The 25,072-nt window shown below is 31.4% G+C and overlaps 2 protein-coding genes across 6 annotated transcripts; one reads left to right on the top strand and one right to left on the bottom strand.

Annotated features, from left to right (window-relative positions):
* Positions 1-2,604: 2,604 nt before the first annotated feature.
* On the top strand, positions 2,605-5,577 carry LOC105768099 (probable E3 ubiquitin-protein ligase LOG2). Its single transcript, XM_012587845.2, has 3 exons — positions 2,605-3,464; positions 4,428-4,923; positions 5,209-5,577. The coding sequence occupies exons 1-3, from the start codon at positions 2,986-2,988 to the stop codon at positions 5,323-5,325; spliced, it is 1,092 nt and encodes a 363-aa protein (XP_012443299.1). The 5' UTR covers positions 2,605-2,985; the 3' UTR covers positions 5,326-5,577.
* Positions 5,578-9,160: 3,583 nt separating this feature from the next.
* On the bottom strand, positions 9,161-14,724 carry LOC105768098 (uncharacterized). 5 transcript variants are annotated; one of them, XR_008195114.1, is made up of 12 exons: positions 14,202-14,724; positions 13,442-13,756; positions 13,246-13,354; positions 13,064-13,157; positions 12,328-12,418; positions 12,102-12,185; positions 11,438-11,534; positions 11,252-11,339; positions 10,974-11,079; positions 10,794-10,886; positions 10,073-10,204; positions 9,821-9,970 (listed from the first exon to the last, which is right to left on the bottom strand). XR_008195114.1 is itself a non-coding variant. In XM_012587843.2 (11 exons), the coding sequence occupies exons 1-11, from the start codon at positions 14,370-14,372 to the stop codon at positions 9,572-9,574; spliced, it is 1,647 nt and encodes a 548-aa protein (XP_012443297.1). In that variant the 5' UTR covers positions 14,373-14,720; the 3' UTR covers positions 9,161-9,571. The 5 variants fall into 5 exon arrangements, 4 of the variants coding, with proteins under 4 accessions (XP_012443297.1, XP_052485357.1, XP_052485358.1 ...); XM_012587843.2 differs by lacking the exon at positions 10,073-10,204 and having other exon boundaries at positions 9,161-9,970; positions 14,202-14,720; XM_052629397.1 differs by lacking the exon at positions 10,073-10,204 and having other exon boundaries at positions 9,161-9,970; positions 13,252-13,354; positions 14,202-14,720.
* Between the last annotated feature and the right edge of the window lie 10,348 nt (positions 14,725-25,072).

Here is a 25,072-nt window from a genome sequence, read left to right as displayed (position 1 = left end):
CTACTACTTGCATCCACCGATAGTAGATACGACTTGCTGGCGACTCTGAACCATAGCAAGTACTCTAAACAGGTCGCCATGTCCGCTGAGAAAAATAGTTTGCGGATGGGTAAAAATTTTATCCTACGATCCTAAGCCTCGATGTAGTCATTGTGAACCTCTTGCCAATCCTCGTTGTTCTTCCCCCACTTGTCCACATTGTGCAGCTCTTTCAAGTCTCGCGGTGGTGGCAGAATTTGTTATCTCCACCCTAACTGCCAAATCACCCGGTCCGATTCATGCATTTCCACTATCTCGTACACTATAAACGACACATTCGTGTCCCACATCTCTCGGTTGGCCAACACTTTCGATAGAATGTAAGATATGATATCGATGTCAGCGTATGCCATCCATTCAAATTGAAATGCACAATTGTAAATTTTGTACATTACGAAATTTTATTTTACAAATCATTGCGTAATTAATATATGTTTGATAGAATAAGTAACTAACATCGACTTCTGAGCATTAATCTAACAGTAGCCTAATAATTTTCAACTCTTCGAGTAGTCCCACGTAACTCAGCCCATAGTTTCACCAATAAAAGCTATATGTTAGTTTAGACATATAATAAATAAAAACTTTTATTGTACAAACTACGTATTTATTAATAAATTATTTTTACCTTGTCACCATCGGAAACATATATGGGTTGTTCACTCGGGGATGTAGAAATGGTAGTCGCCACCATGCCCACGACTGCAGCAAAAGTAGACAACTACCGATTGATATCATATCCGGTTCGGTGGCCCGACACAACTCCCAATATAATGTAATCATCACGACTAATCCCTAATTAAGTTGTCCACATTCTTTGAAGTCTACTAAGTGTAGTAGCCACCTTACGTGCACCAAATTTTGAGATTTCTCGGGCATTAAAATGCCCCCGATTAATTGAAGGATGAATTCCTGGGTGTATTATTTTTTGACAACCTCAATCGCGTGTGGAAGAAACTTTTCGAAATTTTTCGCCAACCAATTCATCAATATCTAGTAACCATCAAATTTGTTTGAGACCTTCCTTAATAATGTTGCGCATAGATCCTCTTTATCAAGAATTATTGCTTCTCTCGTGACGATTGGCCCATCCACCAACAAATCGAGTTGTAATGCCATGTCCTCCAGTGTGATTGTACACTTGTCGCATGGAAGATGGAAAGTTTGTTTCTCAAGTCTTCACCTTTTCACCAACAAGTTGATGAGTCTAGGATTGAGTTTGCAACCCCCGAGCATACGAGACGTATACAAGAATCTCGCCTCTTGCAAGTAACCACGAATTTTGGTGATCGAAGGCTTTGCCAAATTATGTATGAATGCTTCCAAAACACGATCATCTGCCTATTTATAACTACAGAAAAAAATATTTTAATTTTTAAAAAATAACTTAAAATTAATTTAATCGAAAATAACGAAAATTAAATTTTCGTCTTACCATTACTGCTTGAGCGGTGAAAATGTGATTGTCGTCGAAACGAATTAGAGAGATTGTCATTTGTGAAAACATAATCCGAACGAATTAAATACAGAATAATTAAAAAACTAATATTTTTAAACGGGAATATTGAAAAATTTAGAACAATGACTTGAGAAAATTGAGAGAGTTGAGAGAGTTAGAAAAAATTGAGAGAATAGGATGTGAGTGAAAAAAAAATTAGGAGTATTTATAGGTAAAAAAAATGATTGTTGCCCCCTTTTAATAAAGCTATTAGATTTGACTGTTGAGGGAAAGGCGTCTAGCTGGGCGCACTTTCCATTTCTCTCTCCAAACATGATTTATTTACCTAAATTAAAAAAAAAACTTTTAAGCCTAATTTAAAAAAAAAACTGACAGATATGGTTAATTTAGTCGCAAAAAATTTAAATTATTTTTATTTTAAAAAAAGAACCGTGATTGGCCAAATTCTGGTGACCAAAGCAATCAGCAGCAGCATCTCAATTTCTCATATGACAGAATTTGAATAAATAAATCTTAAAAAAAATAGTTTTGCATAAATAATGGATTATTTTAAAGTTTCCTTCATTTATTTCCCCCATTATAATCATTATCAAAGGACATATGGTTGGCCATTATACACACAAACTTCAATTATTAATTTGATTTTGATATTATTATATGAATGACTTCACAAAGATTGTCATTTCTCAAAAATAATCATAAAATTCAGGAAAATCCTGATTCTTGGCAACTACTAGATATAAAATTTTGATTGCCTTTGCAAATTGCATTGTCCAATTGGTGGAACAAGCCATGTTATGATATAAGCAGAAAATGGTGGTGGTGGAGAATACCTGTAAAGCATTAAAAAAAAAACTAATTCATTTTTTTTCAACCTAAATTGACTGCCTTGGACTCTGAATTTACCCAAAAACATATACTTGTAAATTTAAATTACATCAATTCTGTTCTTTTCTTTTTTTTTTAAAAAAGATTCAAGCTTTCATTGCCTTGTTGACAAACATCAATCTTTAATATAAAACTAAATTGTAATTAATTAAAAAAAATCAGACTTTAATCAATTCCCGGCCAGAGTTTGGGTATTTTTGTCATCAAACAACAAAAAACAAAAGAAAAAAAGAGAGAGAAAGAGAGAAGCTGTTCACTTTAGCACAATTTCTGTCTCTTCATCAATGGTGGTTTTGGTGGAGCTTTACGCAAACCCAATACTCACCCAACCAAATATTCTCTCTTTTATTTTTATTTTTCATTTGATAGAGAAATGAAAGGAAAGACCAAGTAAATTTTTTTTCTCTTCTAAACTCCTTTCGATTCCAAATAAGTTTTTTTTTTCTTTTCATTTTCTTGGGTTCTGGAGGGAAAAATGGAAAACCCAGAAATTTTTACTTGAAACTGGATCGAACTTGGTTGTAAAGTCTTTCCTTTATAAATATTTGCAAAATTTCCGGTTTATTTTCCTTTTGTACTCCAATAACCGGGAAAAATTCATGGGGAACATCGGAAGTAGCGGAGTAAGTGGCCGGAGAAGGCACGGAAGCAGGCGAAATCATCCTCCGCCACCACATCCACCTCCTCCAGCTCAGCCCCAACCTGAAATCTCGGCCAACCGTTACGTCTTTGCCGCCGCAACGCCTTACCCGCCACAATACCCGAATACCAACGCACCCCAGTACTACCAGTACCCAGGGTACTACCCCCACCAGCCGCCTGTGCCGTTGCCGCTTCCGGCGCCTTACGATCATCATCACCATCATCGAGGTGGACCCCACATAGAGCCCGCCAGTTGGAGTAGATATGCTTGTGGACCGATGATTACTCCACCGCCGCCGTATATAGAGCATCAAAAGGCGGTTACTATAAAAAATGACGTAAATTTGAAGAAGGAAACTTTGAAATTCGAAGCTGATGAGCTGAATCCTGGGAAGTTCTTGGTTTCTTTCACGTTTGATGCTACTGTTGCTGGAAGGTATAGAACTTCAATCTCTTTGTTTAAAAATTTTCAATTTTTTGAAATCTGTGAGAATCCAATGGTTGTAGCTTAGAATATGAGTTGCTTTTGATTAAAATTTTGCTCCTCGGATATAATTTATATGATGATTATTGTTACACTTGTTTTGAAAGCTTGAGATATAAATTCTGTCAAATTATATGATTGGTGTATTATACTTGGGGAGATGCATGTTTAGAGGGATAAAAGTTTAGCAAATGATTAGGAATCCAATGAAAGCTTATTGGTTTTTTTTGGGGGGTTTATTTAAGTATCGATTTGTATATTTGAAGGTTTTATGGTTACCTTGCTTGAATGGGGTTTGAATGCAATCATTAGAGGTGTGTTTTGAGGTCCCGGATTTTATGTTTCTACTTGATAGAGAAAATGGCAATAGGTTTACCGCGACAAAGGCTAGAATGATGGTGATTTTTGTTATCCTTTTAAATTTACACATCATAGATATAATGACTTCTGAGCTAGGGTAAAATGATCGGAAAAGAGAGTTCTGCGCTTTAGTTTGTAAGTATAGGTAAAGAAAAGACTGAATGATTTGTTGAAGTCAAATACAACTTACGATGCATGCATGTTGGTGGCTGAGTATCTTGTAAAAATGTTCTAAGGTATTTGATATTAATATCATCAATTTCCTGTGTGCATTCGTTTCTATCAATAGTACGGGCATTGCTGTTCTTTGATTCATTTATCTAACAATATATTATTTGCTGTGTTTCTTCATTTCTCTGGCATCTTGAGAAAGTAATACTTATTTAATGGAGCATGTACATCTAACCCTTAAACACAAGCCTTCTCTTTTTCTTCTTAGAATCAATTTTCTGTGTTGAGGTTATGTTGCATCTTATATGAAGTTCAGATTTGCGAGTTTTTATGTGAATCTGATATTATTTCTTAACAAGATGATTTGGTTTGTGCTGCAAACAGGATTACTGTTATTTTCTTTGCAAAAGAAGGTGAAGACTGCAATCTGACGGCAATGAAGGAAAGTATTCTACCCCCAGTAATTGTGCCTTTCGAACAAGGTCTAGGACAGAAGTTTAGACTGCCGTCTGGAACAGGGATCGATTTCTCTATGTTTGAGGAGTCGGAATTACTGAAAGTAGATGAAGTGGATATCTATCATCTGGCTGTGAAAGCAGAGGCATTGCCTCTTAACCAAAATGTGTCAGATGGAAACCAGGAGTCAGGAGCCATGAATTCTCAGATAACTCAGGCGGTGTTTGAGAAGGAGAAGGGTGAATACCAGACCAGAGTAGTGAAACAGATTCTGTGGGTGAATGGGAAGAGGTATGAGCTGCAAGAAATATATGGGATCGGAAATTCAGTTGACAATGATGTTGATCCAAATGATAGTGGAAAAGAATGCGTTATTTGCCTTTCAGAACCTCGGGACACTACTGTTCTTCCCTGCAGGCACATGGTAAAAGCAGCCACTTGTTCTTTTCTCTTCATAAGTTAATTTCATTTATTTTCCATTGTTTGGTCTTTTGCAATATTGATCTAGTAGACCAGAAAGCAAAGGGAAATACTGCAGTAATAACTTAATAGGTTGCAGAGATTTGAATAAATATTTAGCTGAAAGTATCACCTTTGGATACGGTAGTGAAAATGCTTTTAAGTAACAGAGAATCTTTCCTCTCACTTAAGTGGTCGACATAAGATTTTACTGGTTGCTGATGTAAATATCTTTTGGTTCATAATGCAGTGCATGTGCAGCTCTTGTGCAAAGGTTTTGAGATGCCAGACGAATCGGTGCCCAATCTGTAGGCAACCGGTTGAGAGGCTTTTGGAGATAAAGGTCAACAATGGCCCTGATGAATGAGATGAGAACATGTTTGTTGAACTATCTTCCTTTATAGTATTTTGTTGTTATCATTATGTCATGCCTTTCTAATAATCAAACAGGAAGTTATAATCAATTATACAGTACATGATATGAACGAAATGCCGGAATTCGACACAAACTATATTCAGACAAATAGGTGCCATCTTGTAGATGAACATCAAATTTTTTTTGTGTGTGTTCTACTCTATTCTAATGTTTGAATGATAAAGAAGAATTTACTTTTGTTCATTATAGTATTACGTAAGTAGCTGTATAACTAGTATGGATGACATTGATTCTTGAATTTACAAATAGCGGCCTAAACACCATTGGCAGCTGACATTCTTCTAGAATTTAGACCTGTTAGGCTGTTATAACCACCTGATGACTCAGAATTCTCCGTAGGCAGATTCATCATCCCAGCAGTGCTTTCCTCCAGCTTACAACTCAGCTCAGCTCAAACATGTCTCTTTAAATTTCCTTTTTTCGCGAATATCCTCTTATTAGTTTAAATCCCGATCAAATTGAGAGCCGAATGCTTGAAGCTCAAACCCCATCTTCACGAAAGAAGGAAAATGGCTTTCTACCTTTTAATTTTTATGATATAATACTTATTATAATCTTTTAAATTATAACTTATCATATTCTTTTAAATTATAATTTTATTATGATTTAATATTAGTTACTAAAGAAAATCATACTTTACCATCCACTACTATTGAAAATGGTCTAAATGCCACTTTGACCCTTGGTATAATATTATTTAACCCTTTTAGCCAATAAAAATTAATAGCGATTAACTTTTCTACTTTTACGATATAGTATTTATACCTTAATTACTCACTTATTCAAAAAATTACTTATTCAAAATTCAATTCACCTACATAATAACTCCATAAATATTTAATAAAAATATTTATGTGTTTGGTTTACGGAAATGAAGTTCTGATATCTCATTTTCCAACATCACTGACTAGGTCATTACACTTGTACATTAATTAACTATATAATTAAAAAAAATTAAAGAATCAAATTCTAATTAAACTTTATACCAACCTTGTAAACATTAATATTTAGTATTTACGGTTTCAATCATCGGAAATGGGGTTCTGAAACCAGTGTTTCTAACGTCATTACAAAATGGGTTGTTACACACACTATCCTATTTTTGAACCGGTTGCTTTTTGATCGTTTTAAGTTTGGATTTGTGGCATGTACATAAATATTTTGTATATGTTAACTTTGAATGTTGAACATAGCTAAAATCTACTTAATGCACAATTTTGGCAATGTTAATGTCTCGATGAAATAGTATGTTTTGGTAAATGATTTGAGATGTGTATGTGCCAATTGAATTGGCATATTTGGATATAAATTGGTGTTGACAAGTTGGTATTTAGGTGATTGTTTGATATATATATGTGCCATGGTAATTAGATGATATGTCTAATGGAATGGTCGATTAGGTGATATAAATTGATAGGAAGTTGATTGTGTTATTTGCACTTGTTTTGGTATGTGTTTTGAAGTGTTTTGGTGAAGGTGAAGTTAGTCATTTGTGCATAGAATGATAAGTTTGTGTGGAAGCTTGAAAAGGTACCAAATGGCTCAAATTTTATCAAAAATAAAGTCCACGTCCCGATGTGCAACTTAGCTTGTCGCAACGTCGAACAAAACAGTGAGTCACATCGCGACGTCAAGTGGCCTAAAGTCACAACATGTCATACTGTTTTGAAGACGTCACGACATGGAGAAAGTGATATCATGACGTCGGCCCTGATGTTTTAAAATTTTACAATTTGGTCCTATTTCGTGTTCGGGTTATCAAAAGAGCTTTCGTAAGCTCGATTGAGACTCATATTTGATTGTTTATCATAATGTAAAGGTAATTGACACGTATTAGAATTTACAAATGATTGTTTTACTGTGAACTTGACGGTAGTTGTTTCGGCAATGAATGTGTCATCTTGTAGCTTAGATCCGACAATCGGGTCGGGCAAGGGATGTTACAAAACTATTCCAAAGTTAAAGTGTTATCAAAGAAATTGAGAATTGTAAGGTGAACTGAAAACAGTAAAGTTTGTCAATAAGTTTGACATTAAGTTAATTAATAGTTTATCTCTTAAAAAGCTTCAATGGATAGAGCAAACAAAGTAAAGACAGTTAAAAAGATGATAGAATGAGATAAGACACCTATCAACACTTAAAAATACAAACTTCTTAATTAAAATGTTTGTTGCTTAAAAATTATGTACAAAGTTTAAAAGCACTTAAAGTGGACAAAGAAGCATAATAGTTAATAGCATAGTGAAAGACTTGAAAACATACTTTATGTAGACAAAAACAAAGGTGGACAAGGCAGCATAACAGTTAGTAGGTAGGGGAAGAAGAGCCATAAGATAAAACACTCACTAACAACTTAACAATTTTATAACATTGAAGATATGTTTTATTTTTAGGATTGTGGGTACCACTAGATTATGTCCTTAGATGCATATATATATATATATATATAAACAATTGATGTAAAAGATAAATGAAGTTGTAGCTATGATTGTAAAGATTAAGTTATATAAAAATATTTTTTTAAAACCCTCATAATTATATTTATTACATTATAAAAGAATATGACATTTCGTCATTTGATGGTGATTGACTTGTGATACCGATTCAAGAAGAGGTTAAATATATTAAAGATATAATAAATTTTATTATAAACTAAAATTTATTTATGATAATAAAAAGTAGAATATGTATTGAAATTTTAAATTTTATATAATTAAATGTATTGAAGCCATATAAAAGTAATACAAAAATTAAATAAAAACTTCTTTAATACAAAAATTAAATAAAAACTTCTTTTAGACAATTTAAAAAGGTATAATGTTAAATTTTTCTCTCAACGTTTGCATCTTTTGTTAATTTGACTCTCAACTTTTAAAAAGAATCAAATCACTTTTTTAATGAAAATCTTGTGAAAACATTAATTTTTAACGATGTTGGCATGGCAACTCGTATGCTAATCCATATTTATTTTATGTTGACATAACATTATTTGTCTTATATGTCACGTCAATAAATAATTTAAAATTATAAAAATATTCAAAAATAAAAGAAATTTAAAAATGATAAAAAGTTTAATTTAAAAAAAAACATGAAGTGCATGTAGATTATCATGTAGGTGACATATTTAAAAATCTAATATTTTAGTTAATATTTCCGCTAAAAACAATAATTCAACTCTTTTGAAAGATTGGTGGTTAAATTTAACTAAAAATTAAGGGTCAAATTTAACTAAAAAATAAAATCGGCGCAAATTGATAAAAGATATAAAATTATGATAGTAAAATTTTATGGAGATAACATTAGATATATCAAAGACATAACAAAAGACTTTTCTATGCTATGATTTTGTTTCGCTTTTGTGGTTGCATCAATGAGTTCATCTCAATACGCCTTTAAGAAAATAGTATTTATTTCCACTTCCTTGGTTATTTTGCATTGTTCATTTTGTGGATGAATCAGCTTCTATTGCAAAACTAAAACAATAAATTCTTGAATAAAAAATTTGATAAAATTAAAATAAACATGTAGTGTTGGATTTTCTTTTACTAAAATTGGGATAGACAAAAGCAATAGGCGGTGATGGGCGTAATTTATATGCAGAGTTATTTTAAGAGTTCAATTCTTTCACTTCTGCTAAAATCACTCCTATTTATATGCACTTGAATATATTTATGACTCTTGACCAAACAAATAGATTAACTCATTCAAATGCACACGTGTGACTCAGATTGATCTTTGAAGAGCTCGGGCAAGTTTCAAACAAGTCTTTGGACGATCCATCAAAAATCATACTTATATATTAACCGCAATGATGCCATCATCAATATCTCAACTGCACCTCTTAAAGATTTACACATCTCAAAGGTGCAATTTCAGGTCACTGTCACTGTTTTTTTCTTTTATGTATTTTCTAAGAAAAGCCGTTTGTACTTACAATGGAGGTTTGTTTCTTCCTCCAGACCTCTTTTTGTGCTGTCACTGCCATTTTTTGTTCCTCGATATACAATGGATTCAGATGGTTAAATCTCATTCCAATTCAGTTCCCATCAAACACTTGTGTACTTTTTGAGAAAACCCAACTTCATAAAGAGATGAACGGCCACACTAGCAAATAGAAATGCAGAGAAAAAAATATTTATCTTTGTTTTGTCTTTTGCCTCTTTTCATGATGGTCTGCTCATTGTTTGTAGCTAGAACTCCCAATCTTGCTGGATACAAACGGCTTATCCTTCAAACTGTTAGTTAGCACTGTTTCACTGTTGCTTGAGTGGCTTTCCCCAACACCGGGTCTCATCCAGATTTTTATGTGTCCCTCTCGACAAACAGTAAGTACTGATTCCTGGGTAAAAATCAAGCCCGAGAGTGGTTCGTTGTGAACACGATGAGCAACCAGTGGAGAAACTTTCGGAACATCTCGGATACTTGGGGCAGGTTGCAGGGTACCCAATGGGCTTATGTTGTCCCAGTGGGAAGATTGGCTCCCAGTTGTGTAAGTGGGAGACCCACCAGGAGGGCATAGACGCAATGGCACTACAATCTCATCCATTTCCAGGTCCCACAATAACAACTGTGTGTCCTATACAGAAGAAGGTAATAATGAGATGTCAATGATATTGCAGTTGCTGCAAGGAAGAAGCACATTTCCCTTTAAAGGAAATAGGGTAAACAAAAAGGTTACCTAATTTCATTCTAATGTATTAAGCTTAACACCTGCAGTTAGATGTCCCCCTTTAACAGAAAAGTGATACTCCGAGGAAAAAGAAAACCATCTTTAAACCTTTACAGTCCGTGTGTCTTGATTTTCGGGGGTCTCCTTTCCCCACATGTTGAAGAAAACAGGTAAGGCAAAGGATGATCATAACTAACTTTATAACCATGTTCCTTAACCAAAAAATGTTTATGAACAACAGTACGTTGTCATTCCATAAAAAATGAAAAGCAAGCTATTCATCAGAAAATATTCTCAAAGTATTCCATGATTCTTTGCCAACTGTTTTGGTTTTCATTGTAATTCTTCAGTTCTCCCCATTCAAATGCTAAATAGATATGATATCCCTCATATTAACTGTTCAAGATCCTATTTAAACAAGAACCTAAACTAACCTACAACAAATAGTAACCGGACAACCTATAATTTCATCAAGTTACAATTAAAATATTTCCTATATAGTCTACACTCAATACATTGAAAGAAGAGGGAAGCACTACCTCCAGAAAGGTTGCTACAACATTAATGTAAGTGTGAGCATTTATAACTTGTAAAGATAGAATTAGCGGAGCATAACAGTTAAATGCATATAAAAGATAAAAATACATGAGCATGAAAGAGCAATGGTAAACAGGGGCGTCTGATAAGAGTGAATATAATTATCTTTACCAGGCTAAGAACATCCTTATACCTGACCAACAGAACCAAACCGGTACATCACAGTCTCCCCTGTGCCATCAGAATTAGGTGATGACCAATACGAATCAAATGCCACTCCACTAACCTGCCAGCACCATGTAGAAAGAAATGAGTACACAGCCATCATCATCCACAACAGATAAACAGAAGCCTTCTAAGGTAAGAATTGTACCCATGAGTTGTGCCCCTCACCCCATGCCACAACCTTTCGATCTTCCATACTCCAAACTTGAACCAAGTCATCTTCACCTCCAGTCAGAATATATTTCCCATCCATACTGTTCAGTGGACATTGTTGTTAGTACCAACATTTATTTTTTCCAAAGGTGATGACTTATATATCATATACAAAGAACAGAAGGTGACAAATTGAAAACGCAGTATATTTAAAAGAATGCACAAATTTGTTTGGACAAAAGAAACAGAGCTTTGAAAAAGAGAACAGAGCACCTCCAAGCGCAACATAGTAGAGCACCATAATAACTTTTGCCACCACATACAAGCTGTTCTTTTGAATAGTCAAAAACTCGCAGATAGCCTGCACTCAGCAAGTAGAAAGAGAGAAACTCAAAGTTCAAAAAAGCTAGAAAAGAAAAACAGCCAAAAAATGCAGATGATGTCAATTTGAGTTGATACCATCTCTTCCAACAGTTGCTAAGTATGCCCCATCATGGGAGAAAGCAATGCTATTAATTGAACCTTGACAAACATGCCATCTCGCCATTGGGTTACTCTGCAAGGAAATAATGGCAAGTAAAAAAAAAACCAAAACAAGGAAAAATAGAAAAATTATATGGTTTCCGCATTGATGTCAAAGAACAGTCAGACCAAAAACATTTTCTGTTGCTAAGGCATGCTCTATCTTGCCAGATATCAAGAATATCATGGCATTAACTGTAACAAAAAAGGAAATATATATAACCATGGGCATATAAACCAGAAGGCAAGCACAAGACCACATCTAAATGCATTGAGTAAAGGTTTAGGAAGGAAGGAAGAAAAGAAAACATGTGCAAACTTTCCTGCAGCTCTCTGAGAAATTTGGGTGTCAAACCCATTTTTGACAATCTAGATCATGCAAAATGCAGCAACACATGCATCATCTAATTTAAACAGATTACCGTTTGGCTAGAAACTAGAATAGTGATAAGCCATGCAGCACCTACTATAAATTTACGCATGAATCATTAATGGCTTTACATTATACAACAAAGGTAAACACCACCAATTTTAGGAAACATACACAAATAAGAAAGCCTAAAATAGCTCTTTTTCCCCCAAAATAAACACTGACCAGTACCTTACTGTAACGTGCATGTGAAACTGAAAATTGAGTTTGGTCTTTTACAACAGGGAATGAAGAATCACCAGCTCCTTCCTTGTTCTAGATGGCACAAAAAGAAAGAAAGAAAAAAGCTTAAAAAACAGCTTGATGCATTGAACATAATGAAATTTGTACGTTATACCTCCAGAAGTTAAAAAATATAAAAATAAATAAAATCCTTCTTTAATTATCAGAAACTTGCCTTTTCATACACGTACATGTTTCCATCAGCATGAGCCACCACAAAAACACCATCACTTCCGGGAACCCATGCAATACCAGTACACCGACTGCTGGAAATAACAAGAATATATAAGATAGGCAGCTGAGTCAACCATTTAAAACATCAATTCAGCATAAAGGCCAATTAGAAACAAAAGTCAGTGCCCCTTTCATCATCCTAAGGGGAAGCCTGAGAGAAAAGCAAATTCTATAAGTTGCAGCAGATGACAAGTTGAATATTGCTAGCGGGTTTAACAATCAACCCAATGAGAGACCAAGTCAGTTGCTTTCTTGCTGGCCTTATATTTGGTAGTATTGATACCTTAAAAATATTGAAGGTTAAAGAGAAAACAAATGAAGCCGCTCTGCAGCAAGGTCTCAAGGTGGCTAGAAATAAAAATTACGGCAATATTGCCCCATTAAAATAACAAAAACAGATTCAAGAAAATGATATCATAAAGTGGCGTAAGCTTAATATGCATCATTTAAAAGAAAAACAAATCTATATAAGATGTCATAGAAATTATCCAGCTCCAAGCCATTGGGTACCACAATTTATCTTTACACCATCATGTACTAGTTTAGCCTCTAAAGCACAAAATTCTACAAATCACATGCAGGAAGACCTAAGACAAAACATTTGAAACTCAAAATTATTAAAAAGTACACTCAAATGGCGAAGAAAGGTATAATGTATGTAGTAATGTAAGTCTTGCCTGTTATTGACAGAACCATCTTTGTTGTAATGCTGCGCCCCAACAAGCTTCTTTCCAACATCCTGTAACTGCTGCCTCAGTGACACAGAGTAAACTACAGTAATACACACAGAAGTGATAAATTTGCAGAGTTTAAACCCTTGAGCTAAAATTGCAAATTAGAATAAGCTAAGAAGAACTACCATCACCAGAATTCAACCCGATAAGCAAATCATGGCCATCTTTGGCATCTTGATCAAATGCGTGGCAGATAGGGTTCGAATTACTGAAATTGATAGACTTTATTGGATCCTACATTAAACACCAAGATTCTCAAAATACCACCACAGATGCCTTCTCTTTCATCAAAAACCGTAACAAAAAAAAATGCTAAATTACCTTGTCCTGAGAATTCAAATCACTTATAAAGATAGCATCACCAACGTTAAAGATTAAATAAGTCCCTTTCCCATCAAAATTCATATTAGTGATTGAATTACTAGAACTTGAAGCACCCAATGACCCAATCCTACTAGTACTACTAATACTTTTACTCCCACCATTCCCCCCAGCAAATCCAAGCGTGCGGCTCCCGTTCCCAGCACCTAGCCACCTTGCTGCTGCTGATCTGACCCCACCACTGGCACTGTAGCTGGACGATGAAGACGTCGGAGTTGATGGAGCTGGCTTCTCCTTCAAATGTGCTAGGGTAACCTGACAGCCGGACTTAATCAATACAATCTCAACAAACGAATAATACATAAGCAAAACGATCAAAATTTGACTTTATAACTAAGGGCATTGATTCAAACTCTTTCAAGCTTGAACTTGTAATCAATAATGCTTAAACACCGATGGTACAAAATGATCTAATAAAATATGTTCTTCAAGTGCTTCTAACAGATGGGTACATGTAAAAAACCCTCTTTTCACTAATAAATTGGAAATGTTCTCATTATCTAATTATAACATTAGTGTATCAAAAACACAAAAAGGAAAACCCACACTAAAATAAAAAGAAATAAAGAAAAAGAAAAGAGAGCAATTTAAAGTGAAATCGGATGATCGGTCTTGATCAAAACCAAAATAAGTAACACAAAAGATAGTCTTCTTTTCAATAATTTAAGAAAAAAAGGAAACCCTAGGAATTTGAAGTTACCTGAGTAACAGTTTTGCCATGAGCATAGTGAAGAAGGCTAGAAGGGTGAGTCTTTTCATAGTGAAGCTTATATCGACCTTCTGGGGTTTTAAAATAAGTCTTCAAACCCGGCGATTGAGCGTTTGCCGAGGACGAAGAGGTCGAAATCGTACCGTTGGCCGTGTTGATCATGGTGTCGCTTATCTTACACCCGATAGCATCTGATCATGACACACTAGCGCTTCTTCTACTTCTTCTCAATTTTGAAAATTTCTTATTTCCTAAATCCTAAGACCAAAAGAAAACCCAAAAAGAAAATGAGTCATTTATGGGCAATTTTCTGTTGTTGAAATGGGGGATGGGGGATCAAAGGAGGAGAAGGGCCCTGTATGGGTGGGAGTTCTGAGAAGAGGTTAGACTTTTCGGGAAGTTTAAGGGAAGTCAATGGAATAGACGGTGGAGGATTCAAGAGAGTGATCTTATTCGGTCTTTGTAGTTATAAACTGAGAGAGGGATTGATGATGAAAATGGGAAAGATTTCCAGGTTTTCTTTATTATAATTTATTTTGTATCGAGTTTGACATGCTCAGATTTTCACCTCCATTTTCTTAACTTTGGGCTTTTTTCTCTACTTACCATTTGGCCCGAATTATGTTCTTTTCTATTTTGTATTTAAAAAAATCTCTTCTTTTCTTTAATTTTGCATTACGTTCTTTTTGGCATAATGACCTTTTTGGTTCTTCAACTTTACAAAAAATTCATTTTAGTCCTCCATTTAATTTTTTACCTATTTCGTATTTTTTGTCAAATCACCTCAAAATGGATGGAAAAGTTAATGTCTATTAACTTTGTTGAAGTGGCATACACGTGGATCTCTATATAGATGACACATCATCATTTAATTAATTTTTAAAATTTTAAAAATATTTTTATAATTTTTTGAAATTTAAAATTTTAAAATTTTAATTAAACACTAACGTATCATCCGCGTGTATGCATTGTAAACAAAGTTATAAAAAAAGTTAACTTTTTCATTCATTTTGGGTGATTTGATGAAAAATGTAAGTTTAAAAACTAAAAAAGGTGAAAAATTAAATGGAGGGTTAAAATGATTTTTTTTGTAAAGTTGGAAGGCCAAATAAATTATTATGCTTTTTTTTTGGAACCAAGGTGTCCACCGCTGGTAACAGTGACTAATCCCTTTATCGCACGTGCTTTCCAAAAAGGGAAACGACTGACCATAAATTGTGCTCCATTCTCAAGGATCAAACCTCCAACCTCATGGTCATGGTTAAGGGATGAGATGAGTAACCACCACACACCTCATGATTAAATTTTATCTCATTTTAACATCTTCATTATCATTTTTGTTTCATTTTATCTTAAGAATTACCAATATTTATTGAAAGGGAAATTATTTTGTAAACTACCAGTGGGGTTTTAGATTATTGGACAAAACACGTTAGCGAACAAAAATAAATATAAATAAACAACTATTTATATAAAATAAAATAAAATAAATAATTTATATTTAAAATATCCGATATGAAAAATCAATAAATAATATTATAAAAACTAGAAATCGAATTTTACTAGATGTTGATGCCTGTTTTACACAGTTCCCTTAAGATAGATTCGGCCGCTCTTACGGTACTTGAAGAAACGTTGGTTGACTGTGTCCAGGATACAACAACACGATGATCGAAGCAGTAACACCTCTACAGTGATCACGAACAAGCCTTACCTCCTTTTATCACCGGAATGTTGGAAAATATTGAGAGAAAAAGTGAAGAATTTTCGAGAGCAAAAATAAACTCAGTTTTTAAGAGTCTGTAAGTGTAAAAAATGTAGAAGAATTCTTAGGCCTTTTATAGGCATTCAATATGGAAGAATTTTGGAAATATCCATAAATAAATATACAAAATTTGCATTAAAGGAGAAATTAAATTAATTTGATTAAATTCAAATCAAATTGATTTGAATCAAATAAATCAAGACATATGTCTTTTTAAATAAGATTTTGTATATGTATTTGCTAAGAAAAATAAATTTCATGTTGGGCTAAAATATCTGCAGGCCTATTTTGGGCCTGACCGGTCCAGACATTTCGCATCGCCTACGTCATGTGGGTGCGCCTCAACCTTGATGGGTTTGGATATGCACCCCCTTACGCGCGAGGCATGATTTTAAACTTAGTCATTCAATCACTTTTCAAGTGGGTTGTCATATATAAATACATCTTACATTTGATATTTAACCAATGTGGGATCTAAGCTTTTCTTTTCCTTAACAAACATTCACAAGTAGCTCACTTTAAGCATCAATTTCTTATTCATCACTTAATCATTTTGAGCATATGATATACCGTTGTAAAGGTCTCATAGAGTAGAATATAAAACCATAATTTTATGATTCAACTTTCCACCTTTACGAATCGAGAATATGCCTCAAAGTTTCCAAAAATTACAATTTTTCCAACAATCCCCCACATGAATGAAAATTGATAGTTTTAACGGAAAAACATTGACTCGATGTGGTGATAGAATCTACGATCGATAGTTGTATAGAATAGGTAAGCATCCACCCTTGAACCTTCCCTTGTGAAAGTATATTTACTTTACTAGCTAACTAGTAGATGTGATGTCCTTGAACTATTTTGTCGTTTGTATAAACGATGATATACCTCAAACAACTACCTTTCTAGCAAGGTTTTAGTTCTCATGGGTGTGTTCATATAGCTGTGAACATCTCCTAGTTCTGAAAGAGTTTGAGAGAACTATGCCCCAATAGCCTCCTCAAAATGACCCCACTTCACTCTCACATAGGTGACTTATGTTGTTCGGCTCACTGAAACACACAGTGGTCCTTCAACTTTGGGCTTTTTTCTCTACTTACCATTTGGCCCCGAATTATGTTCTTTTCTTTTTTGTATTTAAAAAAAAATCTCTTTTTCTTTATTATGTTCTTTTTGGCATAATGACCTTTTTGGTTCTTCAACTTTATAAAAAAGTCATTTTAGTCCTCCATTTAAATTTTCACCTATTTTAGCCCTTAAACTTGCATTTTTTTGTCAAATTACCCCATAATGGATAGAAAAGTTAATGTCTATTAACTTTGTTGATGTGGCATACACGCGGATCTCGATGTAGATGACACATCATCATTTAATTAATTTTTTAAAATTTAAAAAAATATTTTTATAAGTTTTTCCCTAAACCTAAACTTATAAAAATATTTTTAAAATTTAAAATAGTTTTTATAATTTTTAAAATTTTAAATTTTAAAAAATTAATTAAACACTAACGTATCATCCATGTGTATGCATTGTAAACAAAGTTATAAAAAAAATTAACTTTTTCATTCATTTTGGGGTGGTTTGACGAAAAATGTAAGTTTAAGAGCTAAAAAAGGCAAAAAATTAAATGGAGGGTTAAAATGACTTTTTTGTAAAGTTGGAGGGCCAAATAAATCATTATGCAATTTTTTTTGTCGAAACCAAGGTGCCCACCACTGGTAACAGTGACTAATCCTTTTACCGCAGGTGCTTTCCAAAAAGATAAACTACTGACCATAAAATGTGCTCCATTCTCAAGGATCAAACCCCCAACCTCGTAGTCATGGTTAAGGGATGGGATTAGCAACCACCACACATCTCATGATTAAATTTTATCTCATTTTAACATCTTAATTATCATTTCTGTTTCATTTTATCTTAAGGATTACCAATATTTATTGAAAGAGAAATTATTTTGTATACTACCAGTGGGGTTTTTAGACTCCACAAGTAAGATTAAGGGATTGACAGATGTCTGGTAAAGGTATAGTAAAATATTTAAAAGAAAACACACAAATTAAAATTTTAAGATTATTTGTGAAATAAAAGATACACTAAAATTATAACAATTTCATATTTTTATTTAAGGCACTATCTATCAATTTTTTTCCTTTTGGGTAAATTGAATTTAGTTAGTAAAGTGAAAAAAATCAAGTAACGTTGGAAAATGTATATAATTAATAAGTTAAATCATAACTTAAGCTTTGTGTTTTTAAGATGTTTCAATATTTGGTAGGCATAATGTGGTCTTAATTAAATTCATACTTGAGCAATGTGGACTCTCAAAATTGGACCAAATGTTTTTTATTATCCATAAGACTTAAATAAAAGAATTTAGACTATATAAGTTGATTGAAAGTTGTTTGGAATCTCTTAAAACATTTTTCTTTAAAAGTTGTTTTCAGTAAAATAATTACAACATAAATTATATTTGATAGAAAATATTATATAAGTAATTCTTTATGACGATTGAAATTTATTTTATATTAACTAATATCTTATATAGAATTAATAATAATAATAATAATAATAAATGTCCGATTAAAACTTAATTCAATATTTTGCTTATATTACATATTCGAGAGTGAATAGTGACATATTAAAGTTGAAAATAATCAATGAAGTTAAGAAGGAATATGGGTGAACAAAAATATTTTTATTAAAATTATATTTATAAAATTATTATTGGTAGAGTGGTAAGAGATTTTCATATAAATTTGTTAGTTTTGTGTTTGATTCCCAATAATGTTTTTCAATTCTTTTATTTGAATATTATATAAAAGTATGAAAAAAATCATTAAAACAATATTAAATACCCTTTAAAAATAATGGTATTTTAATAATTTTACAACGAGCTAGTGTCGAGTTAACTCGTGATGCTAACTCGATCGGTCATTTTATATAGTATAGATATTCATATTTTTACTATAAAACATTTATTACTAAATATTTTTAAATTGTAATATATTTTATTATTAAAATATTAAAAATATTATTTAAACTTTAAAATTATTAATTAACGTTAAATTTTATTATTAAATTAACATTGTAATATTAAATAATTTATTATATGTTATTTTCAATAGTATTGAAAATTATAATATTTTATACAGATATTTTAAAATTTTTAACAATAAACATAAAAAAATTATTAATATAATAATATTTGACTTGATTTATAAATAATTTTATCTGAAAATGAAGTTACTCATTAAATGTTATTTTTCGTAAAATGATTTAAATTTTTAAAAGAAAATTGACACTTTCTAAAAAAAAAAAGAACAAGCTTATTTTTATATATTAACAAATTGTTTTTTGTTGACCAAATTATTTCTCAAACAAAAATCATAGAAATATATTCACTAAGTTATTTGTAATTTATAATAAATATATAATTACGAGTTTAGAAAATTTTTGAACTCATCAATATAATTTTGTTGTTCATTATATTACTGACTTTGGCATTTTAAATATTTTTATTATTTATAAAATTTATCACAATTATAAATAAGAGTTTTAATTTTACTAAAATTATTAATTTTAAAAATACTTTATAAGAAAATTGATAATACTTATATATACGAATTTTGATTTCATTAAAAACTAGATGAATGTATTTAACAATAATAAAAAGTCAAATTTTATATTTAAATAATTATGCTTTCATTAACCAAAAAGTGGAAATATGGTAATAAATAAGAGAACAATGAGAGTTCTCAAGATAACTCTTCAAAGGGTAAAGATAACCTATGTTATCAATGTGATATGAAACATTATCGGCCACGTATGTGGCGTATGCTTGAATATTTTGTTTTTGTTAATATTCTCGAGGAATGATATGAGAATCTAGTAATGAATTCTATCATTACAAATAGAAAATATTTATCTTATTTGGGCTCGAGACAAACAAATATTATTCCAATATTTGATAGTACAAAATTAGTTGAAGGCTCCGAAGAGCTAATATATTAATATCTAAAAGCACAAATTTTTTATGGTTAATGAATTAGTTTTAAAAGATATTCATTATAATGAATATCATATTGGGATTGTGAATGAAGAAAAGATTATATTTCATATGAATCAAAAGAGGATTGAGTTATTGATTTATATTTATTACTTTTGTTATAAATTGAATTGATCGTGACTATCTTTGTGATATTCTTTTGTCATCATCCCGTTAAGAGGTTGAAAGCAAAATATTTGACTGTGAAGATCTATTTATGAGCAATAGAATATGATAAATCTATCTAAAACTCATTATGGTTGGATGCACTTGAAGTTGAAAGATTTTTAAAACTTTGAATATAACTATGCAATATTCGAATAAGTTCTCGTTAAATTATGTGGAAAAATATTGTTGATGAGAACCTTGCAAGAGAGAACTTATTCAACTTTTCATGATTCAAATGTACTCCTACGGTAGCAATATCATGAAATTTTTTTACTTATGATTGAACAAAAGTTTTAACCACAAAACCTAATCATTCCCTAAAGAGAATGTAACAATATGTAATAAATTCAAAAGACATAATCTTTAATGTGGATGTAGTAAATTGGATTATAATAATAGTCATGGGGATTGTCGTAATAAATTTTCTCACCACTAAAAGTGGAAAAATGAAGAAAACAAGAAAAGAACAAGAATTTCTAAGAACTTTTTAAGAAGAGATAACTTATTTATGAAAAGTCATTGGTTATGTACCTATTGTACACTTGGAAAATAAGATTCACTCTCAAAGTTTGCTATTAATAGATTTTGATTGGATTCAAAGTCTACTACTGAAGTTTAATTTGCTTACTTCTTATCGTTAAGACTCAACGTAGAATAAAAAAAAGAAAAAGAAAAAAGTATGTCTTTAAATATTAAATCAACTTGATATATGGTTTAAAGATTTGAGATGATATTCTTTTAAGTTTTGATTACATGAATTACATATTATTTTAAGCATTTATTTTTCATGAAAATGAATATAACTAATTTATTTATGTCGCTATTGTAGGTTTTATAATTAAATAATATATTTGATTAAAACATATCTAGTATATAAATTTGTGTTAATAAACCAATGAATTTTATGTTTATTCAAATTTGGTTTAGTTCAAAGAATTGTTAAAGGTAGTCATTCATACGTTTTATATTATGCCATGTGTTAATTATTTAGAGAAATGACAATTGTAAATGAAAATTTCTATGAGTTTGAATGGTTGGAATTTGAATTAATATTATGCATGTTTATGATGATGGTTATGAAAAAAATTGCTAGTTTTTCATTATGTTATATTTCTATATTTGAGATGTGACGTTTATTGATATATTTAGTATAGACTGGTTTCTATACATGACCTGGGCAGTTATTCTTAGTAGTTAACTGATTATGCAAAACTCTTGTTAAAAGAGTTTTAAAAGTATTTTGAATCGAACTCGGGACTTCTCGCCTTCGAAGCGAGAATCATACCACTGGACCAAATGCCTTGCATTTGAAGACTTTGACATATTCCCTAAAACGAATATTGCATATAATTATTTGGAAATTATATTTATTGACTTAGTGACATTATAGATTTCACATTGATTTAGACATTTCCAGTACTAAATGTCACAATAGCACTTATATGTGATTCTAAGTAAAATGAATGATAGAAAAATTATCAATTTGTTACAACTTAGTACAATTGAAATGCATGTTAAAGTAAACCAGAAGTTTACTGCTACAAATGCATTTACTACTTGGCGTGACCAGTTAGACCATCCTGGATCATATATGATGCGAAAATCAATTGAGAATTCATATGGACATTCATTAAAGAACCAAAAGATTCTTTAATTTAAAGAATTCTCATTTGTTGCTTGTTCTCAATGAAAAATGATTGTTAGAAGCTCACTAGATAAAGTTGAGATTTAATATCTTGCATTTCTGAAATGAATATCAGCCCATTCATCCACCGTGTGGATGGTTTTAATATTATATTATTTTGGTAGATGTATCTACAAAATAATCACGTATGTGTTATCGACTTGCAACTTGTCATTTGCAAAATTGCTTGTTTAAATAATTAATTTTAGATCATGCAATTAAGAAAATTCATCTTGCTAATACTAATGAGTTTATATCTCAGTCATTAATTGATTGAGTTTGAAAAACTTTTGTAAAAGTTTGTTATTTATATGCATAATGGTTTAAAGAAATTATTCCTCTAATTAATGTCTAAACCATTACTTATGAGAAGTAAACTTCCTATTTCAACATGAGATTATGTTGATTTACATGTTGTACGCATCAAGCCAATAAGTTATAAATCACTACACCAAAACAGGTTTTTAGCGGCGCTTTTTTTTTGCCTCTGAAAGCGCCGCAAAAAACGCCGCTATTGATAGCGCCTCTAACTTTTGTGAAAAACGCCGCTATAGAACAAGACCTTTAGCGCGCTTTTCCCACAAACGCCGCTAAAGATCAAGACCTTTAGCGGCGCTCTTCCCACAAACGCCACTAAAGAACAAGACATTTAGCGACGCTCTTCCCACAAACGCCACTAAAGAACAAGACCTTTAGCGGCGCTTTTCCCACAAACGCCGCTAAAGATTATGACCTTTAAAAAATATTTTAATTAAATAATATTTATTTCTATGATAAATATTATATAATGTTTTATTTTTGAAATTTAAACTTTAAACTATATGCATTTAAGGATAAAAAATATTAATTAAATTAAATTTTCTATTAAAATTGTAAATTTAAAACTAAATATAAAAATTAATGAATTTAAATTTAGATTTTAAATATTATGTTTAAATAAATAAGAAATCTACCTCACAACTCATCTAATCTATATTAACTCGGCCAATTATAAAAGAAGCTACAAAACACATAATAATTAACAATCATGGTTAAAAAAGCTAGTACACAAGGTAGCTACAAAACACTTTCAATAACACCAAATTCAAGTTCTGACTAGGATAAGTGACCATGGAATGCAACATTAAATAACATTCCACTTGAAGAAGTGCTAAGCCTTGGCTTTTCCAACTTGAAGAGATTGAATCTCTGCTACACCTTCAATATCTAAAGGATGCAAAACCAAATGATCAGATAAACTAACAAACTTGGTAAACAACAGAGATGTTAAAAATAAAAAAAAATATATAGCCATTAAGACTCAAAAAATATATATATAACAAACAATTATGTGCAGCTTTAGTAGCAAGTTGAACCATACTAACAAACAATCTCAATCATAGCTCTTCCATGTGTCACAAATAGGCATTATTTCTAATGATTGTCTAAACTATAGTACTTACTGTAATACCCAATTTTAGCCCGGGCTCACAAAAAAAACCCAAAGTAATATCATTTGGCCCAATCGGAATTGCCCATTACTTGAAAATGTTGAATGTCCATCTACAAGCTTATGGAAACATAATCTTCAGGGATATGCAATCTTAGATATGATATGCAATCTTAGATATAATATATAATCTTAGATATGATATGCAATCTTAGATATGATCTATAATCTTAGATATGATATGCAATCTTAGAAGATATGATTTTATAATCTTAGAGATTTAATTTGTAGATACCCTTTAATCTCAGCCGTTGATGTAATTGATCTGTACGTTGGATTTGGGGAGGCTCAACTATAAATAGAGGCCTCTCCCTTCATTGTAAAAAAAAAAAGAAGGAGGAATAAAAAAAGAGAACGATTGGCAGTTTTTTAAAGGTGGCTTACTATTTTTTTTCTTTTGATTATTTTTTTACTTATTTACGATTTTAAAAAAAGGGAGAAGGTGATACCACTGCGAATTTTATTTATTTTATTTAGCCCCTCCGCCTTTTAATGTTTTTGTAATTAAGTTTTTTTTTATTTTTTTAATTTACCCTTTTATTTATTTTTATATCAATTTGGTCTAATTTAAACAGCGTAGTTTAGAGGAGAAGGGAAAATTGCCCTTCCAGCCCTTCTATGTAATTCGAGCGTTCAATTAAGTCCTCCAGACTTTATTTATTTGCGAATTTACCCCGAATCATTACTGGCGATCCAATTTAGTCCATTTTCATATTTTCTTTAAAAATCAATATTTTTGATAATGCAATTGTATTCTTTTAATTTTTATTTTATAATTCTCATATGCAATTATTATTTTTTTATATGTATATTTAAGCATGTATTTATGTTTTTTATACTAAAATTTTCAGATACTTATATTTTATATACACATGTTTAATTTATTTAATTAATTTTAATATTATATTAATTGTTTAAAACTTATGTATTTTTTATGTGTACAGTATATTTTTTATTCGCTTATTAATTTATGTTTGCATATTTATTTGATATTTTGCACGTCATTATTTTGTTTATTTATTTGTTTATTCATATTATTTCTATGAAATTGTTGTATTTATTATTGATATTTGTTTAAGGGGCATTCATTCACATATTCAACATAACATTACCCTATCTCTTATTTAATTTTAAAATAAAATGCTTCAAAATAGAGGTAATACTCGTATTTAGGATTTCTCAAGGAAATTGAGCCCTAACGTATTGGGTTCCGATTTTTTTGAAAATCTAACAATCGAGGATTTCTCTTTAATAAAAAAAAAAGAACTCATTATTGGGAATTCAACACGTTGTGTTCTAACGTATTGGATGTGGCGCATTGATTTCTCGAAATGAATATTTTTTTAAAAAAATAATAAAGGAAATATTCCGAGTTTGGGGTTTTAGAGGAATTGTGCCCTAACGTATTGGGCCGCGATTTCTTAAATCTTGAATAAATGGATATTCTTTTACATTTTTTATTGCATTAGTATTTTGCCCTAATTCATTTTTAGGGAAAATTAGAATGTCGTGCCCTAACGTATTGGGTGTGGTATTTTATTTCTCTGAAATGATAAGGGTCTTAATACGTAACGTTTTAAGTTTTTGCTAAGGATTACGAATTTCAAATTTTTGACATTAAGACATTAATTAATTAACTAGGTACCAATTTTTGGGCGTAATGAGGGTGCTAATCCTTCCTCATACGTAACCGACTTCCGGATCCATTTTT

The sequence above is a fragment of the Gossypium raimondii genome, chromosome 4 (assembly GCF_025698545.1).
Source record: "Gossypium raimondii isolate GPD5lz chromosome 4, ASM2569854v1, whole genome shotgun sequence".
In the NCBI taxonomy this organism is placed as follows: domain Eukaryota; kingdom Viridiplantae; phylum Streptophyta; class Magnoliopsida; order Malvales; family Malvaceae; genus Gossypium; species Gossypium raimondii.
The sequence above is the reverse complement of the archived record's forward strand: the minus strand, read 5'-3'. Positions and strand labels throughout refer to the sequence as shown.

Coding starts and splice junctions, on each gene's coding strand:
- LOC105768099 (XM_012587845.2), top strand. CDS start 2,986: ATGGGGAACATCGGAAGTAGCGGAGTAAGTGGCCGGAGAAGGCACGGA. Junction 3,465..4,427: donor GATGCTACTGTTGCTGGAAG/GTATAGAACTTC, acceptor TGCTGCAAACAG/GATTACTGTTATTTTCTTTG. Junction 4,924..5,208: donor TTCTTCCCTGCAGGCACATG/GTAAAAGCAGCC, acceptor TTCATAATGCAG/TGCATGTGCAGCTCTTGTGC.
- LOC105768098 (XM_012587843.2), bottom strand. CDS start 14,372: ATGATCAACACGGCCAACGGTACGATTTCGACCTCTTCGTCCTCGGCA. Junction 13,355..13,441: donor ATTTGAATTCTCAGGACAAG/GTAATTTAGCAT, acceptor TGTTTAATGTAG/GATCCAATAAAGTCTATCAA. Junction 13,158..13,245: donor CGGGTTGAATTCTGGTGATG/GTAGTTCTTCTT, acceptor GTATTACTGTAG/TTTACTCTGTGTCACTGAGG.